This window comes from Salvelinus alpinus, chromosome 4, assembly GCF_045679555.1.
Source record: "Salvelinus alpinus chromosome 4, SLU_Salpinus.1, whole genome shotgun sequence".
Lineage (NCBI taxonomy): Eukaryota > Metazoa > Chordata > Actinopteri > Salmoniformes > Salmonidae > Salvelinus > Salvelinus alpinus.
In genome coordinates, this window is record NC_092089.1 from 18,623,314 (window position 1) to 18,641,357 (window position 18,044).

The 18,044-nt window shown below is 46.1% G+C and overlaps 1 protein-coding gene across 1 annotated transcript in view; it reads left to right on the top strand.

Annotated features, from left to right (window-relative positions):
- Window positions 1-8,696, top strand: part of LOC139572439 (putative uncharacterized protein ENSP00000383309) — a 43,313-nt gene extending 34,617 nt beyond the window's left edge. Inside the window, exons 2-3 of the mRNA XM_071395190.1 lie at window positions 22-1,379; window positions 8,222-8,696. Of these exons, the coding sequence (XP_071251291.1) occupies window positions 22-1,379; window positions 8,222-8,696 (1,833 nt within the window). The remainder of the gene's footprint in view (window positions 1-21; window positions 1,380-8,221) is intronic.
- The last annotated feature ends 9,348 nt before the right edge of the window (window positions 8,697-18,044 follow it).

Below are 18,044 nucleotides of genomic sequence, written 5' to 3' on the forward strand. Positions count from 1 at the left end.
ATAACAACGGCCCCTGTTCAGGCTGCCTCAGCAACCACCCCAGTCTCAGACTCAGCAACCTCCCCAGCCACAACCCTCCCCAGCCTCAGCAACCACCCCAGCCTCACCCGCCTCAGCAACCTCCCCAGCCTCAGCAACCTCCCCAGACTCACCAGCCTCACCAACCTCCCCAGACTCAGCAATCTCCCCAGTCTCACCAGCCTCAACAACCTACCCAGCCTCAGCAACCACCCCATCCTCACCAGCCTCAGCAACCTCCCCAGTCTCACCAGACTCAACAACCTTCCCAACCTCAGCTATCTCCCCAGACTCAGCAACCTCCCCAGCCTCAGCAACCTCCCCAGCCTCAGCAACCTCACCAGCCTCAGCAACCTCCTCAGCAACCTCCCCAGCCTCAGCAACCTCCATAGACTCACCAGCCTCAGCAACCTCCCCAGCCTCACCAGCCTCAGCAACCTCCCCAGTCTCAGCAACCTCCCCAGCCTCAGCAACCTCCCCAGCCTCACCAGCCTCACCAACCTCCCCAGACTCATCAGCCTCACCAACCTCCCCAGACTCAGCAACCTCCCCAGTCTCACCAGCCTCACCAACCTCCCCAGACTCAGCAGCCTCACCAGACTCACCAACCTCCCCAGCCTCACCAGCCTCACCAACCTCCGCAGGCTCAGCAACCTCCCCAGACTCAGCAACCTCCCCAGACTCAGCAACCTCCCCAGCCTCAGCAACCTCCCCAGCCTCACCAGCCTCACCAACCTCCCCAGCCTCACCAGACTCAGCAACCTCCCCAGCCTCACCAGCCTCACCAACCTCCCCAGACTCAGCAGCCTCACCAGCCTCCCCAGACTCAGCAACCTCCCCAGACTCAGCAACCTCCCAGTCTCACCAGCCTCACCAACCTCCCCAGACTCAGCAGCCTCACCAGACTCACCAACCTCCCCAGCCTCACCAGCTTCACCAACCTCCGCAGGCTCAGCAACCTCCCCAGACTCAGCAACCTCCCCAGACTCAGCAACCTCCCCAGACTCAGCAACCTCCCCAGACTCAGCAAGCTCCCCAGCCTCACCAGCCTCACCAAACTCCCCAGCCTCACCAGACTCAGCAACCTCCCCAGCCTCACCAGCCTCACCAACCTCCCCAGACTCAGCAGCCTCACCAGCCTCCCCAGACTCAGCAACCTCCCCAGACTCAGCAACCTCCCCAGTCTCACCAGCTTCACCAACCTCCGCAGGCTCAGCAACCTCCCCAGACTCAGCAACCTCCCCAGCCTCCCCAGACTCAGCAACTTCCCCAGACTCAGCAACCTCCCCAGACTCACCAGACTCAGCAACTTCCCCAGCCTCAGCAACCTCCCCAGACTCAGCAACCTCAGCAGCCTTCATGTTCACTTCCTATTTTAAAAAGGGGTTAATAATAGCAGTGCACTATGTAGGAAATAGGTTGCTATTTGGGGCGGTTGGGCCTGTCCTCTTCAGACTGGGTAATGGGGTCAGGTCACACCCTCTGTTGAGTCATCTTCCTGATGACGTTGTTTTGCGTGTTGTTTCATGCCACACTACAACAAAATTACAGCGTATAATGATGCAACATCAGATTTCATTTCCTTTGAACGATCCATGCGGTGTGTTGCAAGAACAAAATGATAAAGTATTCATGGAACCATTCAAAATCTGCGTCATACTTCTTATTGTTATTATTTGGAACGCTACTCCTCCTACACCGTTTAAGCTAGAAACGTCATTCAAACTTTAAAACATGCAGATAAATCTGAAATAATCTGCTTGTATATAAGTTGTTGATATCTTTTATACTTTTTAAACTATTAAACTTTTAGTCATTTTTTTCCCATCTTCATTCACTTTCATGGTATTTCCTCAAGGCCCCTTGTGACATTATCACTTCCAACGTTCCATTCACTATAAATACAACGTTCGACACAAATCACATACTTTGACCACTTTTCCAACAACTTAGACAAAGAGTTAAAACATATAAAATCTTCATCTACTTCTCTGCTATTCAAATCTGTTTGTGGAACAAAAATATATTCTACAGATCTATCGGTACAGCTGTTTTAGTAACTGCATTAATGTTTTCCAAACAACTGCTGTTTTGACCACACGCCCAACAAGTCAGACAAAAACGTAGAGGGCATGAAACCGTCCTTTACCTCTCCACTTTTCAAATCAAAACTCAGAACTGAAATATCTTCTACCAATTAAAAGTTACAGCTGTTTGTCAGAGTTTAGGGTGACAAAAAGTTAGCTAACATTTGTATTTATTTTTATTTCACCTTTATTTAACCAGGTAGGCCAGTTGAGAACAAGTTCTCATTTACAACTGCGACCTGGCCAAGATAAAGCAAAGCAGTGTGACATAAACAACACAGAGTTACACATGGGATAAACAAATGTACAGTCAATAAAACAATAGAAAAATGTATATACAGTGTGTGCAAATTGAGTAAGATTAGGGAGGTAAGGCAATAAAAAGGCCATAGTGACGAAATAATTACAATTTAGCAATTAACACTGGAGTGATAGACGTGCAGAAGATGAATGTGCAAGTAGAGATACTGGGGTGCAAAGGAGCAAAAAATAATAATAACAATATGGGGATGAGGTAGTTGGGCTATTTACAGATGGGCTGTGTACAGGTGCAGTGATCGGTAAGCTGCTCTGACAGCTAATGCTTTAAAAAAATATATATTTCACCTTTATTTAACCAGGTAGGCCAGTTGAGAACAAGTTCCAGTGTCCAAAGAAGAGACAGAAGTATACAGAATGGTGTCATCTGCGTAGAGTTGGATCAGAGAATCACCAGCAGCAAGAGCGACATTGTTGATGTATACAGAGAAAGAGTCCGCCCAAGATTTGAACCATGTGGCACCCCCATATAGACTGCCATAGGTCCGGACAACAGGCCCTCCGATTTGACACACTAAACTCTATCTGAAAAGTAGTTGGTGAACCAGGCAAGGCAGTCATTTGAGAAACCAAGGCTGTTGAGTCTGCCGATAACATCAGCTAACAGCTCTTTGTCTTTTCATTGAGCAGCCTAAATGGAGCCTTTGTTATGGATATATGGATACTCACAGAAAAGGAGGCACACAACTACTGACCACAACTACTGACCACAACCACACAACTCCTGACCACAACTACTGACCACAACCACACAACTACTGACCACAACTACTGACCACAACCACACAACTCCTGACCACAACTACTAACCACAACCACATAACTACTGACCACGACTACTGACCACAACTACTGACCACAACCACACAACTCCTGACCACAACTACTGACCACAACCATACAACTACTGACCACGGCTACTGACCACAACCATACAACTACTGACCACGGCTATTGACCACAACTACAACCACACAACTACTGACCACAACTACTGACCACAACTACAGACCACAACCACACAACTACTGACCACAACTACAGACCACAACCACACAACTACTGACCACGACTACTGACCACGACTACTGACCACAACCACATAACTACAGACCATAACCCCTGACCACAACCACACAACTACTGACCATGACTACTGACCACAACTACAGACCACAACCACACAACCACTGACCACGACTACTGACCACAACCACACAACTACTGACCACACAAATACTGACAACAACCACATAACTACTGACCACGACTACTGACCACAACTACTGACCATAACCACATAACTACAGACCACAAATACTGACCACAACAACACAACTACAGACCACGACCACACAACTACTGACCACAACCCCACAACTACTGACCACAAATACTGACCACAACTACTGTAGACACTACCACTACTATAACCAGTCACTACCATTACTACTGTAGACAATACCACTACTATAACCAGTCACTACCATTACTACTGTAGACACTACCACTACTATAACTATAACCAGTCACCACCATTACTACTGTAGACACTACCACTACTATAACCAGTCACTACCATTACTACTGTAGACACTACCACTACTATAACTATAACCAGTCACCACCATTACTACTGTAGACACTACCACTACTATAACCAGTCACTACCACTACTATAACTATAACCAGTCACCACCATTACTACTGTAGACACTACCACTACTATAACCAGTCACTACCATTACTACTGTAGACACTACCACTACTATAACTATAACCAGTCACCACCATTACTACTGTAGACACTACCACTACTATAACCAGTCACTACCATTACTACTATAGACACTACCACTACTATAACTATAACCAGTCACTACCATTACAACTGTAGACACTACCACTACCACTACTATAACCAGTCACTACCATTACTACTGTAGACACTACCACTACTATAACTATAACCAGTCACCAGCATTACTACTGTAGACACTACCACTACTATAACCAGTCACTACCATTACTACTATAGACACTACCACTACTATAACTATAACCAGTCACTACCATTACAACTGTAGACACTACCACTACCACTACTATAACCAGTCACTACCATTACTACTGGAGACACTACCACTACTATAACTATAACCAGTCACTACCATTACAACTGTAGACACTACCACTACCACTACTATAACCAGTCACTACCATTACTACTATAGACACTACCACTACTATAACTATAACCAGTCACTACCATTACTACTGTAGACACTACCACTACTATAACTATAACCAGTCACTACCATTACTACTGTAGACACTACCACTACTATAACTATAACCAGTCACTACCATTACTACTATAGACACTGCCACTACTATAACTATAACCAGTCACTACCATTACTACTATAGACACTACCACTACTATAACTATAACCAGTCACTACCATTACTACTGTAGACACTACCACTACCACTACTATAACCAGTCACTACCATTACTACTGTAGACACTACCACTACTATAACCAGTCACTACCATTACTACTGTAGACACTACCACTACCACTACTATAACCAGTCACCACCATTACTACTGTAGACACTACCACTACTATAACTATAACCAGTCACTACCATTACTACTGTAGACACTACCACTACTATAACCAGTCACTACCATTACTACTGGAGACACTACCACTACTATAACTATAACCAGTCACTACCATTACTACTGTAGACACTACCACTACCACTACTATAACCAGTCACTACCATTACTACTATAGACACTACCACTACTATAACTATAACCAGTCACTACCATTACTACTGTAGACACTACCACTACTATAACTATAACCAGTCACTACCATTACTACTGTAGACACTACCACTACTATAACTATAACCAGTCACTACCATTACTACTGTAGACACTACCACTACTATAACCAGTCACTACCATTACTACTGGAGACACTACCACTACTATAACCAGTCACCACCATTACTACTGTAGACACTACCACTACCACTACTATAACCAGTCCCCACCATTACTACTGTAGACACTACCACTACTATAACCAGTCACTACCATTACTACAGGAGACACTACCACTACTATAACTATAACCAGTCACTAACATTACTACTGTAGACACTACCACTACTATAACCAGTCACTACCATTACTACAGGAGACACTACCACTACTATAACTATAACCAGTCACCACCATTACTACTGTAGACACTACCACTACTATAACCAGTCACTACCATTACTACAGGAGACACTACCACTACTATAACTATAACCAGTCACTAACATTACTACTGTAGACACTACCACTACTATAACCAGTCACCACCATTACTACTGTAGACACTACCACTACTATAACTATAACCAGTCACCACCATTACTACTGGAGTCACTACCACTACTATAACTATAACCAGTCACCACCACTACTATAACTATAACCAGTCACCACCATTACTACTGTAGACACTACCACTACTATAACTATAACCAGTCACCACCATTACTACTGTAGACACTACAACTACTATAACTATAACCAGTCACCACCATTACTACTGGAGTCACTACCACTACTATAACTATAACCAGTCACCACCACTACTATAACTATAACCAGTCACCACCATTACTACTGTAGACACTACCACTACTATAACTATAACCAGTCACCACCATTACTACTGTAGACACTACCACTACTATAACTATAACCAGTCACCACCATTACTACTGTAGACACTACCACTACTATAACTATAACCAGTCACCACCATTACTACTGTAGACACTACCACTACTATAACTATAACCAGTCACCACCATTACTACTGTAGACACTACCACTACTATAACCAGTCACTACCATTACTACTGGAGACACTACCACTACTATAACTATAACCAGTCACCACCATTACTACTATAGACACTACCACTACTATAACTATAACCAGTCACCACCATTACTACTGTAGACACTACCACTACCACTACTATAACTATAACCAGTCACCACCATTACTACTGTAGACACTACCACTACCACTACTATAACCAGTCCCCACCATTACTACTGTAGACACTACCACTACTATAACTATAACCAGTCACCACCATTACTACTGTAGACACTACCACTACCACTACTATAACCAGTCACTACCATTACTACTGTAGTCACTACCACTACTATAACTATAACCAGTCACCACCATTACTACTGGAGTCACTACCACTACTATAACTATAACCAGTCACTACCATTACTACTGTAGACACTACCACTACTATAACTATAACCAGTCACCACCATTACTACTGTAGACACTACCACTACTATAACCAGTCACTACCATTACTACTGCAGACACTACCACTACTATAACTATAACCAGTCACCACCATTACTACTGTAGACACTACCACTACTATAACCAGTCACTACCATTACTACTGCAGACACTACCACTACTATAACTATAACCAGTCACCACCATTACTACTGTAGACACTACCACTACTATAACTATAACCAGTCACTACCATTACTACTGTAGACACTACCACTACCACTACTATAACCAGTCACTACCACTACTATAACCAGTCACCACCATCACTACTGCAGACACTACCACTACTATAACTATAACCAGTCACTACCATTACTACTGTAGACACTACCACTACTATAACCAGTCACTACCATTACTACTGTAGACACTACCACTACTATAACTATAACCAGTCACTACCATTACTACTGTAGAGACTACCAGTACCACTACTATAACCAGTCACTACCATTACTACTGTAGACACTACCACTACTATAACCAGTCACCACCATTACTACTGTAGACACTACCACTACTATAACTATAACCAGTCACCACCATTACTACTATAGACACTACCACTACCACTACTATAACCAGTCACCACCATTACTACTGTAGACACTACCACTACTATAACTATAACCAGTCACTACCATTACTACTGTAGACACTACCACTACTATAACCAGTCACTACCATTACTACTGTAGACACTACCAATACTATAACCAGTCACCACCATTACTACTGTAGACACTACCACTACTATAACCAGTCACCACCATTACTACTGGAGACACTACCACTACTATAACTATAACCAGTCACTACCATTACTACTGTAGACACTACCAATACTAGCTCTTCAGTAAGGCCATTCTACTGCCAATGTTTGTCTATGGAGATTACATGGCTGTGTGCTTGATGTTATTCACCTGTCAGCAACGGGTCTGGCTGAAACAGCCGTATGCACTAATTTGAAGAGGTGTCCACATACTGTACTTAAAACTGCTTTGCTTTAAATAGTAAAGTAAAACTTTTTAAACTTCTACCACAAAAAATATATATATTTTAAAGAGTTAAAGCAAGTCCCATCAAATGTACTTAATTTACAATGACCATCTAGTTGTGTTCTGTGTTTGTGTTCACGGCTGTAGCTGTAGAGAGGTGGAAACAAAACTCTGTTTACCATTGTATTGTTATTGGAGTCAGTATTGCACAAACTGCAGTGTCACACACACACACACACACACACAAACACACACACACGCACTGTATTTCCACTAGCAGGCCTCCATTCAGAGCTCTACTCCAGAACCAGACTGGGTGAGCTAGATAGTCTTCTATTGCTGATAACGTAGGATCTTTGAACAGCCTCCACAGCCTCACCAGCAACCCCAGCCTCCCCAGCCTCCCCAGCCTCCCCATCCTCCCCAGTCTCACTAGCCTCCCCATCCTCCCCAGCCGCTCAAATCCCACCCGCCTCACCAGGCTCCCCAGTCTCACTAGCCTCCCCATCCTCCCCAGCCGCTCAAATCTCACCCGCCTCACCAGGCTCCCCAGCCGCCCCAGCTTCACCAGACTCACCAGCTTCACCAGCCTCACCAGTCTCCCCAGCCTCACCAGCCGTCTCAGCCTCACCAGCCTCACCAGTCTCTCCAGCTTCACCAGCCTCACCAGCCTCCCCAGAATCACCAGTAGCCTCACCAGCCGCCTCAGCCTCACCAGATGCACCAGCCTCACCAGTCACCCCAGCTTCACCCGCCTCACCAGCCTCACCAGCCTCCCAAGCCACACCAGCCTCCTGAGAACAGCAGTAGCAGAGCACTTATATCATGTTCAACACAAGTCCCTCTGATAACCAGGGATGAATGGATGGCACCTCTGGTCTAGTGGAACAGGCCAGATAAAGGCCACTTTGGGGATGGAAGGAGAGAGGAGGGAGGGAGGGAGGGAGGGAGGGAGGGAGGGAGGGAGGTGACTGCAAGTGAGGAGACAAAAAGAGAGAACGGAAGAGAGAGAGAGAGGTGATACTCCAACCCTCCTCACCTCTCAGAGCAGCAGCAGCTCTTAAAGGGGAAATCTGCAGTTGGTACATCCAATTTTGGACTTAGAAATTAATAACATTTACCAATTGATTCTTGAAAAATATAACTTATAAATGCCTCATGAGTTTAGTTCAACTGTCACACTACATGAGAACCAAAAATATAAGCTTGTTTTACTTAATTGTAAACAAACTCTATTTAGCCTCCAAACATGGTTAAAACTATAATGTAGTTATTGTGGAGGGTCAGTCCATAGTTCTGTCTATGAATTTGAGAGTGGTTCTACTTCTCCAGTCCCATCCCTCAGCTTTTTACCTAAACAGTGGCGGGATATGCTTTGTTATTGTTTCAACTGCTGATTGCTACTTTAATGGGAACATCCACCTCCTGCACTGCATCCCCTGAATCAGCACACACCTCCCTGTCTCCTTCTAAAATTGCATTTGGGCCAAGCAGATCATTCTGGGACGTAACACACACACACACACACATTCTGGGACGTAACACACACACACACATTCTGGGACGTAACACACACACACACATTCTGGGACGTAACCCTTCTTTCTGTCCCAGGTACCGTAGCAGCTATTTTTCACCAGAGGAAATCAGTAAGGGATGCACAGGGCCTGGGTGGTATGGAGAACCACTCTGGAAAGGGATTTAGATAGAACACGTGAGCAGTCCAACATGAACTGGAGTAGACTCTGTCACCAGCCATGTGGGGTTGTATCAGCCTCTTGACTTTCTAGGAAAACATTTGGTAACGATTTGATTAACGTTATATTATACAACGTACATTATCCCACATAAAGCAGCACATTGTTGCTCTCATTTGTAGGCCTCATTGGAAAGATCTCAATGAAAATAGTGTATTGGAAGTAGGAAGAGAAGCGGAGCTACAATCACTAACACTACAATAGTCAGCCCACCCAACCTTGATTTGGTGTAAACAATCATATGTTAACAACATGGATGACTGATGTTGCTGATTAAACGTGGCAGTAATCAAAGCAGACCTTGTGTATGAATCAGATCAATGTGTACTGCCTCAGTCAGAAACAACCACCTTTCACACACACACACACACACACCACCTTTCCCCTAGTTCCCACTTAGTTTATTTAGCATCTGTGGCCCATTTCAGCCTTCAAAAACTTCACCAAAATGGACAATCCAGTTCTGTTCAGTCCCATCGGAGGCAACAGGGAGGCAGACAGGGCAGAGTTTACTGCGATTGTTTTTCTCGGTTGTTCATGGTTAAGAAGCGAGGCAAGTGATGCCAGGGACACAGCTTGGCAGGGAGGCAGAGAGCTGTATCTCTGCTGAGGGTGGTCTGTCTAATGGGAACTGTATCTCTGTTGAGGGTGGTCTGTCTAATGGGAACTGTATCTCTGTTGAGGGTGGTCTGTCTAAGGGGAACTGTATCTCTGTTGAGGGTGGTCTGTCTAAGGGAACTGTATCTCTGCTGAGGGTGGTCTGTCTAAGGGGAACTGTATCTCTGCTGAGGGTGGTCTGTCTAATGGGAACTGTATCTCTGCTGAGGGTGGTCTGTCTAAGGGGAACTGTATCTCTACTGAGGGTGGTCTGACTAATGGGAACTGTATCTCTACTGAGGGTGGTCTGTCTAAGGGGAACTGTATCTCTGTTGAGAGTGGTCTGTCTAAGGGGAACTGTATCTCTGTTGAGGGTGGTCTGTCTAATGGGAACTGTATCTCTGCTGAGAGTGGTCTGTCTAATGGGAACTGTATCTCTGCTGAGGGTGGTCTGTCTAATGGGAACTGTATCTCTGCTGAGGGTGGTCTGTCTAAGGGGAACTGTATCTCTACTGAGGGTGGTCTGACTAATGGGAACTGTATCTCTACTGAGGGTGGTCTGTCTAAGGGGAACTGTATCTCTACTGAGGGTGGTCTGTCTAAGGGGAACTGTATCTCTACTGAGGGTGGTCTGTCTAAGGGGAACTGTATCTCTACTGAGGGTGGTCTGTCTAAGGGGAACTGTATCTCTGCTGAGGGTGGTCTGTCTAATGGGAACTGTATCTCTACTGAGGGTGGTCTGTCTAAGGGGAACTGTATCTCTACTGAGGGTGGTCTGTCTAAGGGGAACTGTATCTCTACTGAGGGTGGTCTGTCTAATGGGAACTGTATCTCTACTGAGGGTGGTCTGTCTAAGGGGAACTGTATCTCTGCTGAGGGTGGTCTGTCTAAGGGGAACTGTATCTCTACTGAGGGTGGTCTGTCTAAGGGGAACTGTATCTCTACTGAGGGTGGTCTGTCTAATGGGAACTGTATCTCTGTTGAGGGTGGTCTGTCTAAGGGGAACTGTATCTCTGTTGAGGGTGGTCTGTCTAATGGGAACTGTATCTCTGCTGAGGGTGGTCTGTCTAAGGGGAACTGTATCTCTGCTGAGGGTGGTCTGTCTAAGGGGAACTGTATCTCTGTTGAGGGTGGTCTGTCTAATGGGAACTGTATCTCTGCTGAGGGTGGTCTGTCTAAGGGGAACTGTATCTCTGCTGAGGGTGGTCTGTCTAAGGGGAACTGTATCTCTGCTGAGGGTGGTCTGTCTAATGGGAACTGTATCTCTGTTGAGGGTGGTCTGTCTAAGGGGAGCTGTATCTCTACTGAGGGTGGTCTGTCTAAGGGGAACTGTATCTCTGTTGAGGGTGGTCTGTCTAAGGGGAACTGTATCTCTGCTGAGGGTGGTCTGTCTAAGGGGAACTGTATCTCTGTTGAGAGTGGTCTGTCTAATGGGAACTGTATCTCTACTGAGGGTGGTCTGTCTAAGGGGAACTGTATCTCTACTGAGGGTGGTCTGTCTAAGGGGAACTGTATCTCTACTGAGGGTGGTCTGTCTAAGGGGAACTGTATCTCTGTTGAGGGTGGTCTGTCTAAGGGGAACTGTATCTCTGTTGAGGGTGGTCTGTCTAATGGGAACTGTATCTCTGCTGAGGGTGGTCTGTCTAAGGGGAACTGTATCTCTGTTGAGGGTGGTCTGTCTAAGGGGAACTGTATCTCTGCTGAGGGTGGACTGTCTGACGTGGTGGTGAGGATGGTGGTTGTTGTGGTGATGGTGGTGGTGGTTGTTGTGGTGATGGTGATGGTGATGGTGGTGGTGGTAGTGATGATGGTTGTGGTGATGGTGGTGGTTGTTGTGGTGATGGTGGTGGTGGTAGTGATGATGGTGGTGGTGGTGGTAGTAGTGGTGGTGGTGATGGTGGTGATGGTAATTGTAATAGTGGTGGTGGTGATGGTGGGGATGGTGATGGTGGGGATGGTGGTGGTGGGGATGGTGATGGTGGTGGTGGTGGTGATGGTGATGGTGGGGATGGTGGTAATGGGGGTTGTGGTGATGGTGATGGTGGGGATGGTGGTGATGGTGATGGTGGGGATGGTGATGGTGGGGATGGTGATTGTGGTGATGGCGGTGGAGGTGATGGTGGTGATGTTGATGGTGGTGGTGATGGTGGTGATGGTGGGGATGGTGATGGTGGTGATGGTGATGGTGGTGGTGATGGTGGTGATGGTGGTGATGGCGGTGGTGATGGTGATGGTGGTGGTGATGGTGGTGGTGGTGGTGATGGTGATGGTGGGGATGGTGGTAATGGGGGTTGTGGTGATGGCGGTGGTGGTGATGGTGGGGATGGTGGTGATGGTGATGGTGGGGATGGTGATGGTGGGGATGGTGATTGTGGTGATGGCGGTGGTGGTGATGGTGGTGATGGTGGTGGTGGTGATGGTGGTGATGGTGATGGTGGGGATGGTGATGGTGGTGATGGTGGGGATGATATGAAGCCAAGCAGGTCTGTATCCCAAGTGGCCCCATATTCCCTACACCGCCCCTATGGGCCCTGGTCAAACCTAGAGCCCTATAGAGGTAATAGGGTGTCATTTGTGATGAAGACAGTTTTCATCACACATCATTAGAGAGGAACAGGAATCTCAGCTAACCTTGCTCTGGGCCTGGTTTCCCAAAAGCATCTTAAGGCTTAGTTCATCGTGAGAACCTTCATAGGAGCATGGTTAATTCTCTGAGCTATTTCCCAAAACCATCGTCATTAACGTTGCACTTGAAAGCTGTTAATCTAACGCCTCGGATCACTCGGGGAACAGCTAAGTGCGTCGTTAGATGTTTCCCCCAGAAACACCACGCAGAAAGAAGAGTCACTACTGTAAGTGTGTCGTTGGAGGACATAAAAAATTAAGTCAGCGCAGATCTCAGGTCAGTTTTCTCCATTCAAACCTTCCCTTCACCTTAGAATTATTTCACAATACTGACGACAGATCAGCTCCTAGAGAGATATTACCACCTACGGCTGCAAATATCGAGGCGTCTTATTCTAATGCTTACCCAATAAAAATGCACATCATTGCGCACGTTAGGCTATCATTAAATATATTGCGACAAATTAAAGACAGTAGCAAAATAGAACTCAATTTATTGAACATGAAATGTATTTCAATTACGATTGAAATAGATCTCTAACCTTCTGTTTGTATTTTAATGCAGTCGTCTCGGTTCTCATTTGAAACATATTTTTATACTTTGCTTGTTTGTTTCAGTTGTAAAGACACGGGCAACTTTGTATTTGTAGTCAACTTTGTTCTGAAGCGGAGATCTTCTGTGCATAAAGTGAGGCAGGAGTGCACTGTTCTGTTCTGCTCTGCTCTTCTCTGTTCTGTTCTGCTCTTCTCTGTTCTGTTCGGTTCCGTTCTGTTCTGTTCTGCTCTTCTCTGTTCTGCTCTTCTCTGCTCTGTTCTGTTCTGCCCTGTTCTGCTCTGTTCTGCTCTTCTCTGTTCGGTTCCGCTCTGTTCGGTTCTGCTCTTCTCTGCCCTGTTCGGTTCCGTTCTGTTCTGTTCTGCTCTTCTCTGTTCTGCTCTTCTCTGCTCTGTTCTGCTCTGTTCTGCTCTTCTCTGTTCGGTTCCGCTCTGTTCGGTTCTGCTCTTCTCTGTTCTGCGCTTCTCTTCTCTGCTCTGGTCTTTTCTATTCTGTTCTGTAGGGCAACAAACAGGATACAGAGATGGAGAAGATACGGTAAAACAAGGTTAACAGTGGGACAAACTTAAATAGTCTCATGAAGCCTTTTGGACTAGATTGGTCTACCATTTTAGTCAGGGTACTGTAGGACAGTGTCAGCCACATTGAAAACTATTTTCAATTCCTTTTTTTTCTTCTTCTTCAAAATGAATTGCATATAAAGACAACTGTCATTCTGGCCAATGGGTGTTTGATGACACAGCACTACATTTGGGCATTGAATTATTCTCTAGTTCATTCAGAATATTTTCAGCGTTACTTTAGTTGGATCTCCCCTTCGGCGATGCAACAACTGATTACTAAAGGGGTTTTAATGAGGATGTATGCAAAATGCTGATCTCCCGCGATATCGTACAACAGCAGAGATCAGAGCACCCTGGTAATGTTGTGGTCTCCTCCTGAACATAGCCTCTCAGCCTTAGCTACAGGAGGCTGAGTCTGGGGCTGGGGCCTGGGGTACGTATGGAGTCTGGTGCCTGGATCCATCAGAGGACCAGATGAACAAATAACAGAAACAGCTGGGACGGCCCTGCTCCAATACTCCCCCAGCGACCGGGCCCCGCTTACTCACACAAGGACAAGTCAAATAAGGACAATCATGGGAACAAAATGGTCGTATTTGGAAACGATTTTCATCTTTAGAGAAGAGGAAGCAATCATATCGAAATTGGGTGACATGAAATGATCTCAAATGACCTCAAATGATCTGATCTCAATGGATCTCAAAGGATCTCAAATGATCTCAATGGATCTCAATGGATCTCAATGGATCTCAAAGGATCTCAAAGGATCTCAAATTATCTCAATGGATCTCAATGGATCTCAAATTATCTCAAAGGATCCCAATGGATCTCAATGGATCTCAAATTATCTCAATGGATCCATAATCAGGGACTTGTCTTGATGGATCGTTACTCAGCAGATGGGTTTAGAGGTGAGGCTCATGGTTCTTACGTTTTGTCTGCTGATGATGATATTTAAGAAAATAATTGGGTTTTTGGTCCTCATGTCGATCCGAATTTGTACCTGGTAGGAAGACACCTTGACATTCGTTCAGGTCTGTTTTAGAGACATTTTGTTGTCTGTCTACAAGGGTTAAAACAGAGTCTGTGCAGCAGAGAGAAGAACTGGCACCCATTCTAGTGAGGAGCTACTAAGAGGGCAGCGTGATAACAGGAGCAGTCTGTGAGATAGAGGAGTAAATCCTATACAAAGTGTCCCCTTGTTTTGTCTCAGCCTGCTCCAGGTATCAACACGTATGACCAGCTGTGTCCACGAGGTCAACAGGATGGGTGGTTGGTGGAAAAGCAGTGGAAAAGACCGGACCACTATCTCCAACTCTGGCCACTTGCCGTTATCTTCCAGACAGGCCTGACTGGTGGCCCAGTGGACCGATACTGGAGGTGCCACCGAGACGGAGCAGTCTCGCTGACGCTCTGGGCACGGGGACAGACTGGCTGGGGTCGGAGGTGTGGCAGGGGAAGGTGCGGGGGAGGCAGACAAGGCCATGTGTTGACAGCCTCAGTGACAGAAACACAGACATGTGGACACAAGTGTGTGGCTCCAAGAGGAAAACCCCATAGGTCACCCCTGACTCCATCTACCCCTGACTCCATCGACCCCTGACTCCATCTACCCCTGACTCCATCTACCCCTGACTCCATCTACCCCTGACTCCATCTACCCCTGACTCCATCTACCCCTGACTTCATCTACCCCTGACTCCATCTACCCCTGACTTCATCTACCCCTGACTTCTTCTGCCCCTGACTCCATCTACCCCTGACTCCATCTACCCCTGACTCTATCTACCCCTGACTCCTTCTACCCTGACTCCATCTACCCCTGACTCCATCCACCCCTGACTCCATCTACCCCTGACTCCATCTACCCCTGACTCCATCTACCCCTGACTCCATCTACCCCTGACTCCATCTACCCCTGACTCCATCTACCCCTGAGTTTTTCCCCAACCTTGTGACCCGGACAAGGAAAAGCTCTTAATCACTAATTATTCTTGTACATAGCAGCACTTCTTAGATGTAAATTGTACATTTAACAACATGAGTTACTGTACACAGTGACATGCTATCTCTGGTTTGGTGGCTGGGTGGCCTTCAACAGGAGGCCAGGGGACCAGCTGGGGACCCTAGGGTTCAGGGGTCATATTCCCAGGACGTTTATCAGGTGTGGTGGGCGACAGGACAAGGCTGCTGTGACCAGATAGGCCCCGGAGAGACTGGCTGTCCAAAATGGGCCTGTACAGCTCTGGTAAACAGTAGTTCACTATAGAGGGAATTGGGTGTCATTTGAGACGCATCCACTGTGGGCAGGTTGAAGTACATCTCAGATAGTACAGTCTACCATCACACACATTACACTCTCTTCTGAAGCCATCCATCTTATAGTGCCAGGTTGAAGTACATCTCAGTTAGCACAGTCTACCATCACACACATCACACTCTCTTCTGAAGCCATCCATCTTATAGTGCCAGGTTGAAGTACATCTCAGTTGGTACATCTCAGATAGTACAGTCTACCATCACACACATTACACGCTCTCCTGAAGACAACCGTCTTACTGTTGCCAGGTTGAACACAGGAACTGTCTGGCAGAGACAACAAAAGAGGGAGGGAGGGAGGAAGGAAGGGGGGGTGAGTGAGAGGGGGGTGGAAGAGAGGGACAACAAGAGAGGGAGGGAGGAAGAGGGGATGGAAGAGTGAGAGGGGGTGGAAGAGACAGAGAGGCAAAAGTTATTCCTGGAAAATCAATCTCTGTGGAATGATCGGGCTACAGGTCACTCGTTAGCACACATCATGAACAGCGTGGTGAAAACATTGGTAGGAGTTCTTCAGACGCCTCGATCCGACCGACAGCATCATTGCATCAATTCTGCGTAATAAATTCAGCAGTCCGACTTGTTCATGATGTACGTCCAATGTGTTTAGTGGATACGTGTTCAACAACAGTTCAACATTCACTTTCTGCTACTATTCCTGTCAAGTCCAGACATAAAATGTGATGCATACGCTGGGTATATACTAAACAACAATAAAAACGCAACATGCAACAATTTCAAAGATTTTACTGAGTTACAGTTCATATAAGGAAATTGGTCAATCAAAATAAATAAATTAGGCTCTAACCTATGGATTTCACATGACTGGGAATACAGATATGCATCTGTTGGTCACAGAAACCTTTAAAAAAACAGGCCTCACAATGGGCCTCAGGATCTCATCACGGTATTTCTGTGAATTTAAATTGCCATCGATAAAATGGAATTGTGTTCGTTGTTCACTGCTTATGCCTGCCCATACCATAACCCCACAGCCACCATGGGGCACTCTGTTCACAACGTTGACATCAGCAAACAACTCGCACACATGACGCCATACACATGGTCCGCAGTTGTGAAGCCAGTTGGACGTACTGCCAAATTCTCTAAAATGACGTTAGTGACGGCTTATGGTAGAGAAATTAACATTCAATTCTCTGGCAACAGCTCTAGTGGACATTCCTGCAGTCAGCATGCCAATTTGCACTCTCCCTCAAAACTTGAAACTGTGGCATTGTGTTGTGTAATAAAAGTGCACATTTTGGAGTGGCCTTTTATTGTCCCCAGCACAAGGTGCACCTGTGTAAGGATCATGCTGTTTCATCGGCTTCTTGATATGCCACACCTGTCAAGTGGATGGACTATCTCGGCAAAGGAGAAATGACCACTAACAGGGATGTAAACACATTTGTGCACACATTTTTGTGCGTATGGAAAATTTCTGGGGTCTTTTATTTCAGCGCATGAAACATGGGACCAACACTTTACATGTTGCGTTTATATTTTTGTTCAGTGTATATTGAGGCGTTAGTAGTATTACAATGCTGCAATGTGCAACCTAGTGCATCAATAAGCATGTTAATTCTCAGTTGTCCCTCTGGGGCTATACTCTGGTTAAATCTCCTGAGTGGTGCAGCGGTCTAAGGCACTGCATCTCAGTTCTAGTGGCGTCACTTCAGACCCTGGTTCGATCCCGGGCTGTATCACAACCGGCCGTGGTCAGGAGTCCCATAGGGCGGCCGCACAATTGGCCCAGCGTTGTCCGGGTTGGGGGAGGGTTTGACC